The 24441-nt window shown below is 39.3% G+C and overlaps 1 protein-coding gene and 1 non-coding gene across 5 annotated transcripts in view; one reads left to right on the top strand and one right to left on the bottom strand.

Annotated features, from left to right (window-relative positions):
- TESK2 (testis associated actin remodelling kinase 2) overlaps positions 1–24441 on the top strand; it is a 172968-nt gene that overhangs the window by 83543 nt on the left and 64984 nt on the right. For all 4 annotated transcript variants that reach the window (XM_037742865.1, XM_037742863.1, XM_037742864.1 and 1 more), the window contains one exon: positions 5658–5779. In XM_037742865.1, the coding sequence (XP_037598793.1) occupies positions 5658–5779 (122 nt within the window). The remainder of the gene's footprint in view (positions 1–5657; positions 5780–24441) is intronic.
- On the bottom strand, positions 99–205 carry LOC119473046. The gene has a single exon (XR_005202217.1). It is a non-coding gene; the product is annotated as a U6 spliceosomal RNA (small nuclear RNA).

The following is a 24441-nucleotide window of genomic DNA, read 5'->3' as shown; positions in this document are numbered from 1 at the left end:
GTTTTCCCAACACCATTTATTAAACAGGGAATCCTTTCCCCATTGTCTGTTTTTGTCAGGTTTGTCAAAGATCGGATGGTTGTAGATATGTTGTGTTAAAAAATATGGAACGCTTCACAAATTTGCGTGTCACCTTTCCACAGGAGCCATGCTAATCTTCTCTGCATCGTTCCAATTTTAGTATATGTGCTGCCGAAGTGAGCACGAAAACTAGTTTTATTTTAAAATTAAGTGCATAGCACTCGTCTAATTCCACTGGCGTAGACTTTAGCACCATACCTGCTATTTGCAATTAATGTCATAACACAGATACATTTTGGTTTGCAGTCTATACTTGAGTAATGTTTATTTAATGGACTTTGGTAAAGCCCTTCATACATGTTAATCTCTTCACAGTACACATTTAATGATGGTCCAGTAATCTAAAAAAAAAGCCTACTTAAAGTCTAATCAATAAATTAAAACAAAACCCACACAATGCTCCCCACCCCCACAAATCTAGCAGTTGTGAGTTGTATTTATATTGAAACCTAATGTTTTAAAAATAGTTCTGGTTTTCCAACCACCCCATCCCACCCCGGGTATGCAGAAGTAATCAATTATTTTATTCTACCCCCCAAAAAGATTATTGATCCAGTGTTCTTTAGCTTTTTAAAATATAAATTGGGAAAGTGTTATGAATAAACTTTTTAAAAAGGCATATTCTTCTATAACAAGAATGGCATATAAACCAATCAATAAAAGTATTTGACAGACATTAAGTTACCACAGGCACTGGTTGTTGTTTCAAGTTGGGATCTCTATCCCAGTATCTTACATTCATAGCATTATTGAGGTAGTTAAAATACTGAAAATTGGACTCCAGGTTGCTGGGTTCTGAATGTGAATGTGAAAGATATATGCTCTTTTGAGCCCACTTTCCCCCAAACAATTCAAGTTTTCTTGACGTTAGAACTACCAAAATCCAATTAGAAGCCTTCTTTAAAAAGTGATGATACTTTCAGAAAACGATTTTCATGCTTAAAAACTGCTATGAGTGAGTGTTCTTACCTGAGTGGCTTTTCATTTTATCTGCTAGACTAATAAATCCATGTCATGCCCTATGTACTCTAAATATAAGATATTTTCTTTTTAAGCAAAGGACATATCTCCAAGCATTCATGTTGGCAGAAGCCACCCACCCACATTCATCCTCAGGAGCCATCTGGATCAGTCCATCACTGTGTTGAGCCCCTTCCCTTCCTAACAGAAGCCATTGGCTTTTGCTTATTTTTAAAATCTGATTGTTAGATTTTTTTTTTTCCTGTAGGGTTGTTTGAACGCTTTATATATTCTGGTTATTAATCCTTTGTCAGACAGATAGTTTGCAAATATTTTCTCCCATTCTGTTGGTTGATTCTTTGTTGATTGTTTTATTTGCTGTGCAGAAGCTTTTTTAACTGGATGTGATCCCATATGTCCATTTTTGCTTTGATTGACTGTGCTTTTGGAGTATTACTCGAGAAATCTTTGCCCAGACCAATCGGAGAGTTTTCCCAATGTTTTCCTGTAGTAGTTTCGTAGTTGGAGGTCTTAGATTGAAGTCTTTAATTCATTTTGATTAGATTTTTGTATATGACTAGAGATAGGAGTCTAGTTTCATTCTTCTGCGTATAGCTATACAGTTTTCCCACCACTATTTATTGAAGAGACTGTCTTTTCCCCAGTGTATGTTCGTGGCACTTTTGTTGAAAATGAGTTTACTGTAGATTTATGGATTTCTTTCTGGGTTCTCTATTCTGTTCCATTGGTCTGTGTTTCTGTTTTTATGCTAATACCATGTTGTTTTGTTTACAATAGCTCTGTGGTATAATTTGAAGTTAAGTAATGTGATTCCTCCAGTTTTTTGCTTTTGCTCAGTATGTCTGGTGATTCTGGCTCTTTGAGATTCCATATAAAGTTTAGTATTATTTGATTAATATTGATTCTTCCAATTCCAATTCATGAACGTGGAATATCTTTCCATTTTTTTATATCTTCTCTAATTTCTTATATCAATGTTTTATAATTTTCATTGTAGAGATCTTTTTTGTTTGTTTTTGAGACAGAGTCTTTTTTTTTTTTTTTAAGACGGGGTTTCACCATGTTGGTCAGGCTGGTCTTGAACTCCCGACCTCAGGTGATCTGCCCAAAGTGCTTGGATTACAGGCGTGAGCCACCACGCCCGGCCTGAGACAGAGTCTTGCTCTGTTGCCTAGGCTGGAGTGTACAGTGCCATGGCCACAGCTCACTGCCGCCTTGACTTCCTGGGGTCAAGCAATCCTATCACCTCAGCTTCTCAACTAGCTGGGACCACAGACTTAAGCCACCAAGCCCAGTTAATTTTTTTTTTTTTTGTATTTTTAGTAGAGATGGTGTCTCACTCTGTTGCCCAGGCTGGTCTCGAACTCCTGGACTCAAGCAATCCTCCTGCCTCGGTGTCCCAAAGTTTTGGGATTATAGGCGTGAAGCACTGTGCCTGGCCTTTTAGAGATCTTTTACTTCATTGGTTACCTTAATTTCTAGGTATTTAATTTTATTTGAAACTATTAAAAATTGGATTACTTTTTTGATTTCTTTTTCAAATTGTTCACTGTTGGCATATCAACATACAAAAATCAGTAGCCTGATTTGTATGCTGCAATTTTTCTGAATTTATCAGTTCTAATAGTTTTTTTAGTGGAGTCTTTAGGTTTTTTCCAAATATAAGGTCATATCATCTGCAAACAAGAGTAATTTGGCTTTTTCCTTTCCGATTTCGATGCACTTCATTTCTTTCTCTTGTCTGATTGCTCTAGCTAGGATGTCCAGTACTATGTTGAATAACAGTGGTGAAAATGGGCATCCTTTTTGTGTACCATATCTCAGAGGAAAGGCTTTCAGTTTTTTTCCATTCAGTATGATACTAGCTTTGGGTCTGTCATATATGGCTTTTTGAGCTATGTTCCTTCTATACCTAGTTTTTTCAGGGTTTTTATCATGAAGAGATGTTGACTTTTATCAAATGCTTTTTCAGCATCAATTGAAATGATCATATGGTTTTTGACTCTCATTCTGTTGATATGACGTATCACATTGATTGATTTACATATTTTCAACTATCCTTGCATCCCAGGGATAAATCCTACTTTGTCATGATGGATGATCTTTTTATGAGTTTCACCATTTTGTTAAAATCTCAGTGTGACAGTTTTTAGATGATAGAAAAATAAAAGGAGTGACTTTCAGATGGAGAGCCCTTATTAAAACACAGATGTCTTCTATAAATAGAGTTAGAAAAATACTGTCAGTGAGCTCTTTGTGTATAAATGTTTCTTTTAACTTACCCATGCAGGATCTGAAATGGAAAGCTACTTCTCTTTCATCAGTCAGAAGGTTCATTACAACAGAATCATTGATGCACTGAGAAGAGAGCTGGGTTCCAAATCTCACTCAGTGATCTAGAAGAGGAGAGGCAGCCAGTGTTCTGTCTCCCTCAATTTTTCCAATCAGGGTTCCTGTGGCTCTGCGTGTTTTGACCTGGCCTCTCCATCAAAAACCTTCCCTCTTCTGTCTGGCCACTCTGAAACATTGTTTCTTTGAATTCTAAGATAAGCTGTGATGTCTAACCTGTATTAATAGCTATGATAAACTTCTGGAGCTATTGTCGCCTCAAGGAGTTTTTGGTTGTTGAAGAGTTTAAGTAAGCTGTCATGTTTTCTTTTGGAATTTCCATTTGGTCAAGTATAGCATACTGAAATAATACTCCTGAAGTCCATAGGATAAAATGATTTTTTTTTTACCCGGAAAGATCTTTGTGACTTCATGATTTTTCTACTGTCTCATTCATAATTCCTAAGCAGGAAACACACATATCTCAGTTTAGCTTCTTTGAATCAAACCAAGCCTGATGGTCTTATTTTGCGGCCAATGAGACCACATTTACAGGGTGAAAACAATCTTTTTGCAAGTAAAGCATTATGGTTTATGAAACCTGTGGGGTGTGCATTGAAATGATAAATAATATTTACACATGCACAATAGATTGAGTTCTATAGAGGGCGAATGCTTTTAGAAGTAGACTTTCCGGCTGGGCATGGTGGCTCGCGCCTGTAATCCCAGCACTTTGGGAGGCTGAAGTGGGTGGATCACAAGGTCAGGAGTTCAAGACCAGCCTGGCCAACATGATGAAACACTGTCTCTACTAAAAATACAAAAATTAGCCAGCTGTGGTGGTGCGTGCCTGTAATCTCAGCTACTCGGGAGGCTGAGGCAGGAGAATCACTTGACCTGGGAGGTGGAGGTTGCAGTGAGCTGAGATTGCACCACTGCACTCCAGCCTGGGTGACAGAGTAAGACTCTGTCTCAAAAAAAAAGGAGACTTTCTTCTGTGCAGATGGGTAAGTGCTGTGCCCCATGTTTGTTGTATTTAACTTCAGTGTGTTTAAATGATTATGAGGGGCTTTGGGTAGAGTTACTACAATATTAGTTCTAAAAGGTTCACAGACTTCTTTCTATATTCAACATGAAATGCATTTTTCTTATAGATATATTTTTATGGTACTTGGGGGAGACTTAGAGTATGTGGGAGACTTTGAGTATCTTATAAAGACAGTTCATTAAGTATTATATAAGGCTCATGTATATATCTTCTTTTTGCCCACCTAGAATGCCACAGAAGGGACTTTTTTCTGTTTGGTGTCTTAAGCCTCACCAAGGTCAGCCATGACCAGCCAGCCTAAAAATTTTCCCTCATTTTTTTTTTTTAAGGTATCAAAAACAGACATGATTGGCTGGGCATGGTGACTCACACCTGTAATCCCAGCACTTTCGGAGGCCGAGGCAGGAGGACCACCTGAGGTCAAGAGTTTGAGACCAGCCTGGCCAACATGGTGAAACCCTGTCTCTACAAAAATACAAAATACAAAAATCTGCCGGTTGTGTTGGCACATGCCTGTAATCCCAGCTACTCAGGAGGCTGAGGCAGGAAAATCACTTGAACCCGGAGGCAGAGGGTGTTGCACTCCAGTATGGGCGACACAGTGAGACCCTATCTCAAACAACAACAACAAACCAGTCATGATTTATTTATTTTTTCTTTATTTCTTCTAAAAACAAACAAACAAAAATGGGATACATTTGCAGAACGTTCAGTTTTGTGCCATGGTGGTTTGCTGCGCCTATTGACTCATCCCCTAAGTTCCCTACCTTCACCGCCCAACAGGCTCTGGCGCATGTTGTTCCCCTCTCTGTGTCCATGTGTTCTCAATGTTCAACTCCTGTTTATGAGTGAAAACGTGATGATTTCTTTTCTGTTCCTCTGTTAGTTTGCTGAGGATGATGGCTTCCAGCTTCATTCACGTCCCTGCAAAGGATATGATCTCATTCCTTTTTATGGCTGCATAGTATTTCATAGTGTATATCAGACATGATTTCATGAGATGTTATTAACAGTGTTTTTCTGACCAACTCAATGTGAAATAATATTGGTCTTGAGTAGAATAATTCATCTTAATGGAAGTGATACTTCAATGTAATTCGATGTATTTTTCATCTAAAGTGGCATGAAAATATCTTGGCATATTATGCATTTGGAGATATTGACCTCATATGTAGCTATTGCCTTTGACTCTCTTTTTTTGTTCTATTTAATATTCTAGGTACGACACCGAGCTTCTGGTCAGGTGATGGCTCTTAAGATGAACACGTTGAGTAGTAACCGGGCAAACATGCTGAAAGAAGTACAGCTCATGAATAGACTCTCCCATCCCAACATCCTCAGGTAATGGCTTTTCCTTCCTTCTGATAAGTGAGAAAACTGAAACTTTGGAGGCTCGCTACACTAGCACTAATAGCAAAAAAAGGAGGGATTCAGCATTTATCATGCTGAATCTATCTTGTTGGGGTTTAGCGGTACTCTAGTTTGTTTTCTACCCATTGAGACTTAATTTATTGGTAATTAACTGCATTTAATAAAGAAACTTTCTCTGTCTCTTAAGTTGCTTTACTCTCATTTGAACATTAGTAGTGCTCATTAGAACAGTTGTTTTCTTTTCTTTTTCTTTTTCTTTTTTTTTTGAGACGGAGTCTCACACTGTCACCCAGGCTGTAGTGCAGTGGCACAATCTCGGCTTACTGCAATCTCCACCTTCTGGGTTCAAGCAATTCTCCTGCCTCAGTCTCCTGAGTAGCTGGGACTACAGGCATGTGCCACCATGCCCAGCTAATTTTTTTGTATTTTTAATAGAGATGGGGTTTCACTGTATTGGCCAGGATGGTCTCGATCTCCTGACCTTGTGATCCGCCCACCTTAGCCTCCCAAAGTGTTGGGATTACAGGCATGAGCCACCGTGCCCAGCTGAGAACAGTTGTTTTCTATTGCTGATTGGTAATTTATCAAAGAGGAAAGATTTGTCTTTATGTGGTTATTTAATTTTCCTGATTGCTTTATGAGAAGTTGTAATTAAATCAATAAGTGACAATAAAAGTAAAATTACACCCTCAAGTTATCTATCCTTATTTTTTGAGATAGGGTCTCACTCTATCACCCAGGCTGGAGTACAGTGGCATGATCATGGTTCACTGCAACCTCGACCTCCTGGGCTCTATTGATCTTCCCCCACTCAGACTCTGGTGCAGCTGGAACTACACATGTGCCACCACATCCAGCTAACTTTTGCACGTTTTGTAGAGTCAAAGTTCCACCATGTTGCCCAGGCTGGTCTCAAATGCCTGGGCTCAAGCAATTTGCCCTCCTCGGCCTCCCAAAGTGGAGAATTATTTTTATAAGTTTATATAATTCGCTTTTTAATAATCTGTATCTGAATCTTTCTTGCTTTAATTATTTTGATATTTTAGTCAGGCAAGTATATTTTCTTTTTAAAAAAATTTTTAAAAATTTTTTAAGTTATTTATTTATTTATTTATTTATTTTTGAGGTGGGGTTTCACCATGTTGGCCAGGATGGTCTCGATCTCTTGACCACGTGATCCGCCCGCCTCGGCCTCCCAAAGTGCTGGGACTACAGGCTTGAACCACTGTGCCCGGCCACTTAAAAATTTTTTTATTCGGTTGGGCACGGTGGCTCACGCCTATAATATCAGCACTTTGGGGAGGGCAAAGGATCCACTTTGGGGTGGATCACTTGAGCCCAGGAGTTCAAGTCCAGCCTGGGCAACATGATGAAACCCCGTCTCTACAAAACAGCAACAACAAAAACAACCAAAAAAATTAGCCAGAGGCATGTGCCTGTAGTTTCAGTTACTCTGGAGGCTGAGGTGGGAGGATCTCTTGAGCCCATGAGTTTGCAGCTGCATTGAGCCATGGTCGCAGCACTGCACTCCTGTCTGAATGATAGAATGAGACCCTGTCTTCAAAAAAAATATATTTTATCAAAAAATATTTTTTATGCCATCTTGACTAGAGCCTAGAGCCCATACATACATATATATATATATATATATATATATATATTTTTTTTTTTTTTTTTTTTTAAATAAGACAAAGTCTCACTATGTCACTCAGGCTTCCCTGGGATTACAGGTGTAAGCCACCACACCTGGGCCAAGTATATTTTCAAATGAGACCAAATAAGACAATTTAATTAATTCAATGTATATTTAGTTAGGGTTTATGTGCAGGACGCTTTGGAAAGTTTAAAGTGCTATTTACTTAGGGTTATTTATTGCTAATTTGTATATGTTCTCTAGAGAGAACTCATATGGCTTAAGTATGACTTACATGTTTGGTCAATGGTATTTAATTATGGAATTAAATTACACTGTTTACTTGAAACTTTCAATGTTTATATAGAATTATTGGCTTCCTAGTCTACTACAAAAATATTCAGCTAGTATTTTTATTGCGATGACTTTCTTTCAAATGTGTAAGTCAGATTAACCCTTTTTTTTTTTTGAGATGGAGTTTCGCTCTTGTCACCCAGCATGGAGTGCAATGGTGTGATCTTGGCTCACTGCAATCTCCACCTCCCGGGTTCAAGCCTCCCAAGTAGCTGGGATTACAGGCGCCTGGCACCACACCTGGCTAATGTTTGTATTTTTTTTTAAAGACAGGGCTTCACCATGTCGGCCAGGCTGGTCTCAAACTCTTGACCTCAGATGATCCACCCACCTCGGCCTCTCGAAGTGCTGGGATTACAGGGGTGAGCCACCATGCCTGGCCAGATTAACAATTTTTTGAGCATCTACTATATGCCTGGTGATATATTCAGATATCAGAAAGGTATCAAGGTATATATAAAATGGGGAGTATCTATCTGGTAGCAAGGAATTTATACTTTACTTGCTCTACTTGGGGACTTACATTGATGGAAAGAGAACTAATAAATTAAGACACCACCATTTGATTATAATAAACTCTAAATGCAATAGGAGTTCAAATGAGTGAGGGGTCATATTAACTTTGAAAAGTCAGGGAAGCCTTCTGAGAGGAGGGGGCTTGAACTGGACTTTGAATTTTTTTTTTTTTTTTTTTTTGAGACGGAGTTTCGCTCTTGTTACCCAGGCTGGAGTGCAATGGCGTGATCTCGGCTCACCGCAACCTCCGCCTCCTGGGTTCAGGCAATTCTCCTGCCTCAGCCTCCTGAGTAGCTGGGATTACAGGCACGCACCACCATGCCCAGGTAATTTTTTGTATTTTTAGTAGAGACGGGGTTTCACCATATTGACCAGCATGGTCTCGATCTCTTGACCTCGTGATCCACCCGCCTCGGCCTCCCAAAGTGCTGGGATTACAGGCTTGAGCCACCGCGCCCGGCTGGACTTTGAATTTTTAAAAAAATTACTTTTAATTTTTGTGGTTACATAGTAGGTGTACATACTTATGGATTACATAAGGTATTTTGATGTAGGCATGTAGTGCATAATAATGAACCCTGGATTTTAATAGGATTTTAGAAGATAGGGGAGGAACTCAGAAAGAACAAATAGTGATATAGAAAGCACAGATATAAAAATGCAAAGCTTTTTGAGAAGTCAGTGAATAAAAACTCATTTGGCTAATAATGATAATAACAACCTTTTATTGAAGGCTTGTTGTATACTGTGTATGTTACTTATTTAAAGATTTAATCTTCACACTCACTCTCCATTGAGGCCAAGAGATTATGTAACCCAGGCCAAAGTCTCCTCTAAGGCCTGGGTTCTTTCCACCAGGATTCTCTTAGAAGAACTGAGGATTTGATAGGATAGTATTGGTAGATAATGGTGGAACAGTAGAATTGGGTCAAATTACCCAGAAATGCTTTGCATAAATCCAAAGTTGTAGTTTATGATCTGTGATTGGATTCTGAGCAGGAACTAGAATGATTAAGGTAATTGATGACAAGATGTAGAATGGTTTGTGTTAGGGAGACTGATAGCAAAGAGATCAGTTAGGGGGCCTCTACTATGTTTGAGAGTGAGGTAGATGAGGCTTGATTTGATATTCTGCTTAGGAATTTTTCAGATGATCATATTTTAAGTAATATCATCTAGCTTAAAAAGTCATATTTTAATTTTTTTTATTATTACAGAAGTGATACATGATTGCAATGGAAGCATTTAGAAAATAGAATTAGTAAGAACAACAATACAAAACTAGCTCTCAATCTCAGCATGTAGGGCTAAAACTAGTATTAGCATTTTGGCATCTTTCCTGCTTATTCTACCATTCCTTTTCTCATTCTCTTCACTGTGAACTGAGCTAGGAAATGCATGGCAGGTTGACTTTAAATTCGTTTTATTCCATTACGGCAAAATTTTTAGATATAATTGTAATATAATAAAAGTGGTATAGTATAACCTGAAACTGTAAAACTACTAAAAGAAAATATAATGGAAAAATCTCCATGAGATTGGTCTGGACCATAATTTTTTAGATGTGCACAAGCAACAAAAACAAAAATAGACAAATGGGATTGCATCAAACTAAAAGCTTCTGCGCAGCAAAGGAAACAATAAAGAGGCAACGCTTAGAGTGGAAGAAAATATTTGCAAATCATACATCTAATAAGGGGCTAATATCCAAAATGTATAAGGAACTCAAACACCTCAATAACAAGAAAACCCAATTTTTAAAATGAGCAAAATACCTGAATAGATATTTCTCAGTAGAAGACATAAAGATGCCAACAGATTCATGAAAAAATACTCAACATCCTTAATATTTAGGGATACGAAAATTACAACCACAATGAGATATCACCTCTGGCCAGATGCAGTGGCTCATGCCTAGGTGGGAGGATTGTTTGAGCATAAGACCAGCCTGGACACCATAATGAGACCCTGTCTCTATGAAAATTTTTTTTAAAAATACCATCACTTCATACCTATTTGAATGGCTGTTATCAAAATGATGAAAGATAATTGTTTGCAAGGGAACCCTTGTACACTGTTGGCTGGAGTGTAAATTAGTACAGCCATTATAGAAAACAGTATGAAGTTTCTCAAAAACCTAAGAATAGAACACCTTATGATCCAGCAATCCCACTTCTAGGGATATATCAGAAGGAATTGAAACCAGTATGTCAAAGAGGTATCTGCACTCCCATGTTCATTGCAGCATTATTCACAATAGCCAAGATATGGAATCAACCCAAGTGTCCATCAACCAATGAATTGATAAGATGCGGTGTATATACACAATAGAGTACTATATGGCCTTTAAAAAGAATACAGTACTTGGCTGGGCATGGTGGCTCATGGATGTAATCCTAGCACTTTGGGACACCCAGGAGGGGGCATCACTTGCGCCCAGGATTTTGAGACCAGCCTGGGCAACAAAATGAGGCACTGTCTCTACAAAAAATTTAATTAAGAAAAAGCAGGAGGTCAGGCAAGGTGGCTCATGCCTGTAATCCCAGCACTTTGGGAGGCCAAGGAGGGTGAATCACCTGAGGTCAGGAGTTCAAGACCAGCCTGGTCAACATGGTGAAACCTCGTCTCTAATAAAAATACAAAAATTAGCCAGACATAGTGCCAGGCGCCTATAATCCCAGCTACTAGGGAGGCTGAGGCAGGAGAATTGCTTGAACCGGGGAGGCAGAGGTTGCAGTGAGCTAAAATCGCAATGCACTCCAACCTGGCCCCTGGCGACAGAGTGAGACTCTGTCTCAAAAAAAAAAAAAAAGAAGGAAATACTGTCATTTGGGACAACTTGGTTGAAATGAACCTGCAGGCTGTTACACTAAATGAAATAAGCCAGACACAGAAAGACAAATAACCAGTGATCTAATTTTATGTGTGAAATCTAAAAAAGTCAATCTCATAGAAGTAGAGAGTAGAATGGTCGTTACCAGAGGATAGGGGTAAGTGGGGTGGGATGGAGGAGGAAATGGGGAGATGTTGGTCAGAGACACAAAGTTTCAGTTACATAGGAGGAATAAATTTCTGAACTGTTGCACAGCATAGTGACAATAGTTAATAATAATGTATTTAAAAAAAAATCCAGAAAAAATAGAACTGCTATATGATCCAGCAATGGGAATAAATTTCAAATATCTTACCACAAAAAATGATGTGAGATAATAGATATGTTAATTAGCTTGATTTAATCACTCTATACTGTATACATTTACGTTTAATCTATTTTTAAAAGTAGTAGTATAGTATGATTAAAAATGAAGGCTTTAGGCTGGGTGCAGTAGCTCACACCTGTAATCCTAGCACTATGGAAGGCGAAAGTGGACAGATCCCTTGAGCTCACAAGTTTGAGACCAGCCTGGGCAACATGGTGAAACAACCATGTTTTCTTTTGTATTTTTTGTAGAAAAAATGTTTTCTCTACAAAAAAATACAAAAATTAGCTGGGCATTGTGGTGTGCGCCTATAGCCGCAGCTGCTTTAGAGGCTGAGTTGGCTTGAGCCTAGGAGGCAGAACTTGCAGTGAGCTGAGATCACACCACTGCACTCCAGCCTGGGTGACAGAACCAGAGCTTGTCTCAAAAAACAGGGAGGAGGGGCTCTAGATTAGGGGTATCTAATCTTTTGGCTTCCCTGGGTCATATTGGAAAAAGAATTGTCTTGGGTCACATATAAAATGCTCTAACACTAACAATAGCTGATGAGCCAAACAAATAAACTATTGGAAAAAAAATCTCATAATGTTTTAAGAAAGTTTATGAATTTGTGTTGTGCAACATTCAAAGCCATTCTGGGCTGTATGTGGCCTGTGGGCCGAGGGTTGGACAAGCTTGCTCTAGATTCTAGATCAAACTGTCTGGATTCAAATCCTGGATCTTAGGAAAGTTTAATTAACCTCTCTGAGCCTTAGTTTTCCCATCTATAAAATGAGGGTAATGACAATAAATATTTTATGGAGTTGTTACTGAAGATTAATTAAATTAGTACACATAAATCACTTAGAATAGTACCTGTTGTGTGGTAAGTGCTCAGTAAATGCTAGCTATTATTATTAGTTTCTTTTCCTCTTTTTTTTGAGACGGAGTTTCACTCATGTTACCCAGGCTGGAGCGCAATGGCGCGATCTCGGCTCACCGCAACATCCGCCTCCTGGGTTCAGGCAATTCTCCTGCCTCAGCCTCCTGAGTAGCTGGGATTACAGGCATGCACCACCATGCCCAGCTAATTTTTTGTATTTTTAGTAGCGACGGGGTTTCACCATGTTGACCAGGATGGTCTCCATCTCTTGACCTCGTGATCCACCCGCCTCGGCCTCTCAAAGTGCTGGGATTACAGGCTTGAGCCACCGCGCCCGGCCTCTTTTCCTCTTTTTGCTTATTTCAGTGGCCTATTATAGCCTATCTTTTTTTGTTGTTATTTAGTTTTTATTTCATAATCATAAACTTAACTCTGCAATCCAGTTAGGCATGGAAGAGAACAAGGAAAACATGGAACCCAAAGGGAACTGCAACAAGAGCACAAAGATTCTAGGATACTGTGAGCAAATGGGGTGGAGGGGTGCTCTCCTGAACTACAAAAGGAATGGTCTGGTGGTTAAGATAAAACACGAGTCAAAATTACTGGAGTTGTCCAGTCTGCAATGGTAATCTTCTTGCTGGTCTTGCCATTCCTGGACCCAAAGAGCTCCATGGCCTCCACAATATTCATGCCTTCTTTCACTTTGCTAAAGACCACATGCTTGCCATCCAACCTGACACACAAACTCTGGAATAATTCTGTGAAAGCAGGAACTCTCATAACCAAATCCTTTCTCTCCAGTGCTCAGAGCACAAAAGTTTTCTGGTGTCTTTGGAACCTTGTCTGCAAACAGCTTAAAGGAGACACAGTCTAAGGGCTTGGCGTTGACTGCGATGTTGAAGAACATGGTGGGGTTGACTATGGCTGATAGTACAGGGCTCCCTGCAGTGGCAGCAGTGTCTACAAAGCACCTATCTTTTTAAAATTTATTTACTCACCAAACACTTGTTTAGTGCCTACCGCTGCTTTTAATACATTCAACAGTTTTCTACTAAAGTAGTGCTGTCCAATAGAACTTTCTGCAGTGATGGAAATGTTCTGTATTTCTGCTGAAGCTAGTGCCTACTGTATTCGATAATGCTGGGCTACCTACATCTTTGCCTTTGTTTCGCCTCAGGTACATGTGTTCCAGCCTAGAAACGTAGTGTTGGGATGAGACCAGCATTACCATTCCTATTCCATATCTCGCTGATGTACTTTCTTAGCTTATCTCCTTTTGGTCCTATTGCTTAGGAATGATTTTCACCTCTACCTTCATCCCCATTAACTTAAAAGTAATATTCTTTGCTGTCAGCTAAGTTTTCTATTACATTAAAGGTAGCATTTAGTCTATCTTGATCTTCCCAGTAAGCCCACAAATGAGATGATATATATAAAGCCTCTGGCACAGGAACTGTCACACTGCAACTATAATACATGAGAATGATAATTATTGTTAACCACATGGGTTTGTACTCTGATGGTGACCATTTTTGTTCTGCATAAGCCATCTGTCTCAAATATACTATGGTTTAAAAGCCTGAAAGTGGATTACTTTTTAAAAGATGCTTCTAATTATTTATATCTTTTATGTTTTTATGTCTTCACTTTCACTATATATTTTGAATACAACAAAGGGAAATTATTCTAATCAGTGGCCTAGAGCAAAGTTCTCTTGGCTGTTGTTACCCGGAGGAGTATTAATATAGTAAAAACCTTTATTATACTTCCCTGGGACTCCTTAAATGTCAGACTAGCGTGACTATGTTTCATTCTCAAAGTTCTTAGAATTTGTATTTTCTAAATGCTTTTTAGTTGTCTTAGAAATTTGCTGTTAACGCTTACAATTTAAAATTTTTAGTTACTATTTGTTAGTATGGCTCTTATTTTCAAGCTGTAAACATTATGAACTCTCTTTTATAGGTGCAGAAATATGAACCAGAGTTTTCCCCCAAATTGAGATTAGATGTAAATTGGGAAGAATCCATCTCTTGGAATCCTAGGATTACACAGATGTGCCTTTTCAGGTGCTGGCCCCGGGTGGGAGGTTGCTGAATAGATGAGACTTCTGTTCTCCTCTCGGCTTCATCTAGTCTAAACAGTTCCACTTTTTATCTTTTTTGTATGGAACTTCTGTATAAGAGTTTTGAAGAAAAGGTCTCCTGCTGAAAAGAGAGAGAGAGAGAAATGAAGGAAAGAAAGGAGGAAAGAAGAAAAAGAGTGAATTGAAAATTACTTTGTTAGTGCTTTGGAAAGTCTACTTGGGAAAGAAGACTGTCTGCATGATCTGCCAGATGGTAGTCATTTAATCCTCTGGTCATGCCTTGGCTCTCTTCTGCCAGAACTATTGTGTGCCCAGCAGGAAAGAGCGAGCAGAACCTTTGTAGTTCTCTTTTTCTTGACCCTAATCTCCCAGTTTCCCTTTTTCCTTTTATTACCCTTCCTCCTAAGATTTCTATTTGGAAGGAAAAGTGTGGGCCTGGTAAGTCATAGAGGTAGTACTTGTGTAAATTTTGTTCCTGTGTATGTATTCTGTTTATATATGGGCCCAGTTAAGATTGGTTGTTTTATCATCAGTTGCTCAAAGTTATCAGTTAAAAAAAAGAACAATAAAGTACTTTGCTGAGTGCAGGGACTGATTGTTTAGGTCTCTTGTGAATAAAGTTGTTTACGCCAGGAAGTCTTATCCTCAAGATCTGTAACCCAATTCCATGCCCTGCTCACTTCCACTCCCCAGTGGCCTTTCTGAGGAATTATACACCAGGATTTGTTCTCATACCTCCCCCCGACTCTGAGACATGGTCTTACTCTGTCGCCCAGGCTGGAGTACAGTGGCGTGATCTCAGCTCACTGCAACCTGTGCCTCCTGGGCTCAAGCAATCCTCCCATCTGAGCTTTCTGAGTAGCTGGGACTACAAGTATATGTCACCACACTTGGCTAATTTTGAAATTTGTTTTTTGTAAAGAGAGGTCTCACTATATTGGCCAGGCTGGTCTCAAACTCCTGAGCTCAAGCAGTCCTCCCACCTTTGCCTCCCAAAGTGCTGGAATTACATGCTTGAGCCACTGCACTGGGCCCCTTTTTTTGTTCTTTATGCCATGAGAAATTTAATATTTCTTTTAGACTCCTCCTTCAATTCACCAGCTATGCCTTCAATTCTCCAAATATTTACTTGGAACTACTGAGTCCCTTCCTGTGCTAGATAATATGATTAATGCAAGAGAAATAGAGGCTTCTTGTCTCCCAGAGAGTGTCCTTAAGAAGTAAACCAGGGCCGGGTGCAGTGGCTCATGCCTGTAATCCCAGCACTCTGGGAGGCTGAGGCAGGCGGATCACCTGAGGTCGAGAGTTCAAGACCAGCCTGACCAACATGGTGAAACCTCGTCTTTAGGAAAAAAAAAAAAAAAGTAAACTAGGCCGGGTGTGGTGGCTCATGCCTGTAATTCCAGCACTTTGGGAGGCCAAAGTGGACTGATCATGAGGTCAGGCATTCGAGACCAGCCTGGCCAATATGGTGAAACTCCATCTCTACTAAAAATACAAAATTTAGCTGGGCGTGGTGGCACATCCCTGTAGTCCCAGCTACTCAGGAGGCTGAGGCAGAAGAATCGCTTGAATCCAGGAGGCGGAGGTTGCAGTGAGCTGAGATCGTGCCATTACAGAGTGAGATTCCATCTCAAAAACAGCAACAACAACAACAACAAAACCAAAAGAAGTAAACTATACTATGTAGGAAATAGACTAGCATTAGCTAATGCCATGAGAATATGGCAGGATATTTTCCCTGTCTCAGTGATTAAGATAGGCATCTTTCCTGTTATCTATCCTGAAAAATTCCAGCCATCTTTAGTTATTCCGTGTGTTCCTTGCTTCTAATCAGAAGCTAAGCTGTGATTCTAAGTATTCAAAGGCTTTTGCATCTATTTCTTCCCTTATATGTATGCTGTAATTCAGGCTTCTTCATTTTCACCTGGAGTGAATTATTTTCCCTCTTTGCCGTTTTTCACTATTCCTGATACACAGCTCTAGTTGTATAGTTTCTTAAAACTTTTTGCAACTCACATTGGTTTCAGAATTGAGTCAAAAATCTTTTAGATTGACAGTTAAGGTTCAATCTGTTTTCCAGCCTTTTCTTCCACTATTTCTCTTGTACAATTCAGATGGCTCCACTATTTCCTAATTATATTCTCTAGGACAAGTTATTTGACCTCTGTACTTTGATTTCCCCTGTTAAATGTGAATGGACCAGATCAGTGGTTAGAAATCACATTGAGGCAGGGCATGGTGGCTCACACCTATAATCCCAGCACTTGGGAGGCTGAGGCACGAGGATCATTTGAGCCTAGGAGTTCAAGGTTACAGCTGTTTTCTTCTTGCCAGCTGTACAGACAAAAACAATTCCCTGAGATCATGGCATTGCAGTAGAGAAAGAGTTTAATTGACTCAAGGCCAGCCATGCTGAAGAGGCGGTCATCACTCAAATCAGTCTTCCTGAAGGCCCTCTAGACATTAGAGTTTTTATGGACGATGGGCAAGGCTGAGGGAATGGGTGCTGCTGTTTGATTAGGGATGAAATTATGGGGGTGTGGAAAAAGTCCTGTGCACTGAGTATACCTCTGTGTAGGGCTACAACAGGAATCCTCAACCCCCAGGTTATAGACAGGTACCAGTCTGTGGCCTGTTAGGAACTGGGCTGCACAGCAGGAGATGAACAGGCAAGTGAGCATTACTGCCTGAGCTCTGCTTCCGGTCGGATCAGTGGTAGCATTAGATTTTCATAGAAGCATGAACCCTGTTGTGAACTGTGCATGCAAGGGATCTTGGTTGTGTACCCCTTATGAGAATCAAATGCCTTGATGATCTGAGGTGGAACAGTTTCATCCCAAAACCATCCCTCCACCCACCCCTTCCCCAAGTCTGTGGAAAAGTTGTCTACCACAAGACAATTTTTTTCCTGATAATTCTTTATTAATTTAAATATATAACTGACCAAAGCAATAGTTCTATAACATGATGTAAAGTAAAGATCAAAGTCTATGCATATTGTTTCAGAGATTTGGCTTGAAAAATCAAAATGACTAAGTATATTCACAAGGGTAAACCATGCTGTATGGTAATTCTAGGTGATGAAGAAAAATAGGAAAGACCAGTCCCTGATGCCAAAAGATTGGGGAATTCTGGGCTACAGGACCAGTTGAGTGATGAGTCACCAGTCTGGGTGGGGTCAGTCTAAAAAAACCTCTCAGAAAACAAGTGTTAGGTTCTATAATAGTGATATTATCTATAGGAGCAATTGGTGAAGTCACAAATCTTGTGATCTCTAGCCACATGACTCCTGAACAGTAAGAGATTGTAGAACTATACCTACATTTCAGCAGAATTCTGGAACCTTGTGGCCTTTAATTAGTTTTGCAAAGGTGGCTTAGTTTTGGGAATGGCTATTATCATTCTTGCTTTAAGGTTAAATTGTAAACTAAATTCCTCCCAATGTTAGCTTGGCCTATCCCCAGGAATGACCAAAGACAAACAGCTTGGAGGTTGGAGGCAAGATAGAGTTAACTATGTCAAATTTATCTTTTGCAAAGGTGGTTTCAGTTGTGCCACTGCACCCCAGACTGGGTGATATAGTGAGACCCTGTATGTAAAAAATAAATAAATAAATAAATAAATAAGAAATCACATTGAATTTAATGTTGAATAATTTTTAAATAATCATGTTTTTAAAATATCTTAAGGGTAAGTGAATGTGAATGGGTGGGTGTGTTCCAGAATAAATGGGAAATGTTTAAAAAAAATTTTTTTTTTTGAGACAGAGTTTCAGTCTTATTGCTCAAGCTGGAGTGCAATGGTACAATCTCAGCTCACTGCAACCTCTACCTCCCAGGTTCAAGCGATTCTTCTGCCTCAGCCTCCCAAGTAGCTGGGATTACAGGTGCATGCTACCACACCTGGCTAGTTTGTAGTACTTTTAGTAGAAACAGGCTTTCACCATGTTAGCCAGGCTGTTCTCGAACTCACGACCTCAGGTGATCTGCCTGCCTAGGCCTCCCAAAGTACTGGGATTACAGGTGTGAGCCACTGTACCCGGCCTAAATTTTTTTTTGTATCTGTTGATGATTGAATAAATAAATAAATAAATAAATAAATAAGGCTGGGTGTAGTGGCTCACACCTGTAATCCCAGCACTTTGGGAGGCTTAGGTGGGCAGATCACTTGAGGTTGGGAGTTCGAGACCAACATGGAGAAACCCCATCTCTACTTAAAATACAAAATTAGTTGGCTGTGGTGGCAGGCGCCTGTAATCCCAGCTACTACGGAGGCTGAGGCAGAATTGCTTGAACACCGGAATCCTGGTGGGTAACTAGGTGAAAGAACCTTAAGAGAGTTCACAAAGCATCTTTTGTAAGACTAGCATATTGATGAGGTGATTTTTTTTTTTTTTTTTTTTGAGATGGAGTCTCACTCTGTCACCCAGGCTGAAATACAGTGGTACAATCTCTCTGCTCACTGCAACATCCTCCTCCCAGGTTCTCATGCTTCAGCCTCCCGAGTAGCTAGGATTACCGGCATGTGCCACCACACCCAGCTAATTTTTGTGTTTTTGGTAGAGATAGGGTCTTCACCATGTTGTCCAGGTTGGTCTCAAACTCCTGGCCTCAAGTGATCTGCCCACCTTGGCCTCCCAAAGTGCCAGGATTACAGGTGTGAGCCACTGCACTTGGCTGAAGATTTTTAATATAAACAATGATTACTAGTTGTTGAGTACCCATTATAGAGCACTGTTTTTTTTTTTTTTTTAAGACGGAGTTTCGCTCTTGTTACCCAGGCTGGAGTGCAATGGCGCGGTCTCGGCTCACCGCAACCTCTGCCTCCTAGGCTCAGGCAATTCTCCTGCCTCAACCTCCTGAGTAGCTAGGATTACAGGCACGTGCCACCATGCCCAGCTAATTTTTTGTATTTTTAGTAGAGACAGGGTTTCACCATGTTGACCAGGATGGTCTCGATCTCTTGACCTCGTGATCCACCCGCCTCGGCCTCCCAAAGTGCTGGGATTACAGGCTTGAGCCACCGCGCCTGGCCTATAGAGCACTGGTAATTAATTTTCTGCTGCATTCCATTTCTTCCTTTCCAGACCTCTCCTACCATTCATCTATTACTTGAGCCAAAACTTACTGGGCATCCTTATTGTTTTTCTCTTACACCCTATTTCAAACCATCAAGTAGTTCAGCATTATCTTGAAAATATGTCCTGAGTCTATGTGCCACCTCTACATCTACTGCTCTAGCCCAACCATCCTAATTGATCTTTTGTCTTCCCCCTTTGCCGCACAATAGCCAGATTGAGTTTTAAGAAGGTAAATCAGATTATATCATTTATCTGCTGAATTTCCTAATACAGCTTTTTGTCATTTTTCAAATAAAGTTCATACTCTGGGCTTTAACCTGTCAAGCCCTAAATTATTTAGCCTACCTGGCTCTGACCATATTTCCAAACGTTCTTTCTTTTTTGTTGCATCATTCTAACCACACTAACCTTCTTGTTTCTCAGACACATTAAGCTTTTTCCCCAACTTCAGGGCCTTTGTAATTACTTTATTCCAGAATCATATGACATACTTCTTCTGGGATAGCTCCTCCTCAAAGAAATCTTTTTGACTAGTCTGTCTAAAATAGACATCAATATCACTATATATATCCTTTTACCATGCTTGTTACAAATTCTCATTACTTCTGAAAATACTACATTCATTTGTTTGTTTACTTATTGCTTAAAGCAGTGTTGAGTGAGCTCTCTGAGGGTAGAAGTTTATCTTTTTCACCATTGTATTTGTAGTGCTTATAGTGTAGTATCTCTAGAAGCTGATGCCAGTTAGAACCAAACCAGTTTGCATCACAGAAACTTACAAAAGCTCAGGCGCTTAAGGCGGGTATTAGGCTTGGGCTAAAAATAAGAGGGCTATTGAGTCTTTTAAGGGTACCTGAGCCTAGAAGTCACCATCTGTATTTCTTGAAACTAAACAATTAAATATCACCCACCCCCATAAGACATGTTTTATTTTTGGAGAAAATTGAACCAAATGTTCATACCAGTGAACATCTGATAGAACATGGGGAAGAATGCAATACTTAAAAGAGGATATGAGGGGATAGTCTGTATACTTGAATGGTGAGGCTCATAAGACTTCTAGTCACCTTTCATCATCTGACTCTCAGGCATGCAGCAATCATTCCTATTGTACCCTCAACCCTGCCACTTGCCAGGAAATTGATGGATTTTTTTTTTTTTTCCCGGAGAAAATGAATATCCCCAAATAAAAGAAGACAGATTTTTTAAAAAGCGACAGCCTTTCTCAGAAGTATTTGGCTTTGGCACTATAATAAAAAATGAAAAAATTTAAAAAGTAATAACTAAAATATCTTACAGTTATTATCCTTTTAGGAGGTTAGAGAAGATACTGCATCCATGAAACAAGAATAGAAACTATAAAATGTGAACAGAAAACCACAAACATTATTGTTTTTAGAAGTTTTAAAATATGATTTAAAAATTCAATAGATGGTTAAGGAGATAAAGTTGAGGAAACCCTGCATTAGTAGGAAAAAATAAAAGAAGATAAGAGAGGAAAGATATGAAAATTAAAAGATTAACCTGGGAAGTTTAATTTTGAGTGATAAGAAAACATTTTCAAGAACCCAGAGAGCGTGAGTCAATGGCCCTACCACCTAAGATCTTAGCTAAGATCAAATGAGATGAGGCACATTCAGGGTGGAGCTAAGTGTTATGGCCATAGACTCATGCTCTTTGAGCTCTCGCCATTTATTGTGCAGACTAACCCATTGTGCTGGACCTGGCTAATACCTAGAGTGGGGAACCAAAGGACATGAGCTTCCAGATTGAAAGGGCCCAGCATAATGAATGAAAAAACAGACACCCAGAGCATATCATTATGAAATTTTAGAATAAGGGTAATGAAAAGATTCTAAACATTTTCATGGAGGAAAAAAGAAAAAAAAAGTGTCATACAAAAAAGCTAGAGCAATGAAACGATGGTTTCTGAGAGAAAATGATTTCCTACTTAGAATCCTGTGTCCAGCTCTACTACCAATCAAGCATGAGAGTAGAATGAAGACATTTTTAGATCGGCAAATTGTCAAAAAAAAAAATTGCCTCTCATGAGCCCTTTCTCATGATGCTATTGGAGGATGTGTCCCTTCAAAACAGGGGAGTAAACAAAACTCCCTAATAAAAATAAAATAGAAGGCTTGAGACCTAAAAAGAAGGGTAATGTAAAGGTAATGGGAAGTCCCAGGATGACTGCTGTGCAGCAGATTAGAGAATAAGCAGTTCTGATTGGATTGAAAGGATTCCAAGATTGAGGAGAGATGTTGGGAAGTTGGGGAGTGAGGAAAGAACTTATAGATTTCCTGATGTTTGGCAGGGTGGAAATCCGTATTCAGAAGAATTTTACAATTTTGTTGGAGGCTTTGGAAAGAAGTAGCAGTAGGCATGTGTATTAGTCCTTTCTCATGTTGCTAATAAAGACATACCTGATTTATAAAGGAAAGAAATTTAATGGACTCACGGTTCCACATGGCTGGGGAGGCCTCATAATCATGGCGGAAGATGAAGGAAGAGCAAAGGGATGTTTTACCTGGAGGCAGGATGAGAGAACATGTGCAAAGGAATTCCCCTTTATAAAACCATTAGATCTAGTGAGACTTACTATCATGAGAACAGCACTGGAGAGACCTGTCCCATGATTCAATTACCTCCTGCAAGGTCCCTCCAAAAATGGGATTTGTGGGAGCTACAATTCAAGAGGAGATTTGACGGGGGACACAGCCAAACCAATATTTTTATTTTAAAAAGTAAAATTTTTTATTTAATAGCATGTAATAACTAAGCAAATGAAAAAAAGGGTAAAACACAAAAAATTATAGAAGAAATAAAGTGGAATCATAATATAGTACTTGGCCTAGTAGTGATTACAATCAGTCATAATAATGTAAATGCTGGCCAGGCACAGTGGCTCACATCTATAATCCTAGCCCTTTGGGAGGCTGAGCCCAGGTATTTGAGACCAGCCTGGACAGCATAGTGGGACCCTGTCTCAACAAAAGACAAAAAAGAAAAACAAAAGCCCATTGTGGTGGCATGTACCTGTAGTCCTACTTACCCAAGAGGCTGAGGTGTAAGGATCTCTTGAGCTTAAGAGTTCAAGGTTACAGTAAGCTGTAATCGTACTGCTGCACTTCAGCCTGAGTGACAGAGCAAGACCCTGTCTCTAAAAAAATAACAAGAATTTTAACAATGTAAATGCTGAGTCTTGATTTTTTTCCCCTGGATGTTGATTTTACCCCAAATTGTCTTAAACAATATTGGAAGGGAAGTATTTAAGAGTGCTAAATCCTCAGCTGCTATACTGTAAAATCAGTAGATAAGGTCAGAAATGGCAGTGTATGTTAGGTAGATGTATGAAGGTAAATAGAATAAATAGCTAAAAAGAGTTGAAAGTGGTTCCCTCTGAGGAGGAGATTCAATGTGGTGTTGGCAGGGTAGGGGACTGTTATTTTTTATTATATGCCTATTTGAAGCTGTATAAGTGTGTAACTTAAGTTACTTAAGGAGGCTATTGCAATCATCTAGATAGAGCTGCATGTTGTGCAGATTGGTCTTGAATTCCTGAGCTCAAGTGATCTGCCCACCTCAGCCTCTCAGAGCATTGGGATTACAGGCATGAGTCATTGCACATGGCCCTGAATATTTTTTAAAGAGGGTATAGGTGTGGGATATTAGCACAAGGGAAGGAGGCACAAAGGACCACTCTTAATTAGGATTTTTGTTTGTTAATTTTTAAACTTCAAATTTATTTACTTTGTATTTCAAACCCCCATACACATGTTCAGATTACTTAGGTTTTGACTTGAACAACTGGAAGAATTGAATTGCCAGTACTGTACTGTGGAGACTCTGGGGGAACAGTTCTGGAAATGGGAGATCAGGAGATATTAACTTGGCAGTTGGATAAACAAGTTTGGAATTCAAAGGAGAGATTCAGGAGGGTTATGCCTCATAGTAATTTAGGGGATCTTAAGCAAATTGTGTAATACCTATAACCTTAGTTTTCTCATCAAATATTAAAGTAGTTTAATATTTGAAGTAGGGCACAATAATAGTACGGCTATATCAGCTTGATGAGGAGATTAAATGAGATAGTATATATAAAGAATTGATGACAGTACAAAGGCACTAACTCTTACCAGTCATTTTTTTAATTGTTATTACTACTGTCATCATAAGCTGAAGTATCATATATGGAAGCTGCATAGCTTAAAGTTTAAAAGTTAAAAATCCACTCCCTGACTCTGCCACTTGCTCATTATGTGCCCTTGCATGAGCCACTTAATCTTTGTTTTTCTTATCTCTAAAATAGAAATAGGCCTGGTGTGGTAGCTCATGCCTGTAATCCTAGTGCTTTGGGAGGCCAAGGTGGGCAGATCACCTGAGGTCGGGAGTTCGAGACCAACCTGGCCAACGTAATGAAACCCGTCTCTAATAAAAATACAAATATTAGCCAAGCATGGTGGCATATGTCTATAATCCTGGCTACTTGGGAGGCTCAGGCAGGAAAATCGCTTGAACCCAGGAGGTGGAGGTTACAGTGAGCCAAGATCGCACCACCACACTCCAGCCTGGGTGACAGGGTGAGATTTCGTCTCAAAAATAAATAAATAAATAAATAAATAAAAATAAAATAGAAATATACTTATCACATATTTTCATAAGAATTAAGTGATATAAACTCAAAGTATTTAGAACCGTGACTGACACATCCTTAAGGTGCTCAGTAAGTGTTATATATCACCGTCATTGTTCTTCTGTTCCCTTGAAGAGGGGAACATCATATTTATTTCTCTAGCCCCAACTTCATCCCCTTTGCATGGCACTGTGCTTAATATATATGTGACAGGCAGTAAAAAAATTTCAAGTATTCTTTTTTTTTTTTTTTTTTTTTTTTTTTTTTT

Source organism: Cebus imitator, unplaced genomic scaffold (assembly GCF_001604975.1).
Source record: "Cebus imitator isolate Cc_AM_T3 unplaced genomic scaffold, Cebus_imitator-1.0 Scaffold129, whole genome shotgun sequence".
In the NCBI taxonomy this organism is placed as follows: Eukaryota; Metazoa; Chordata; class Mammalia; order Primates; family Cebidae; genus Cebus; species Cebus imitator.
The sequence above is the reverse complement of the archived record's forward strand: the minus strand, read 5'-3'. Positions and strand labels throughout refer to the sequence as shown.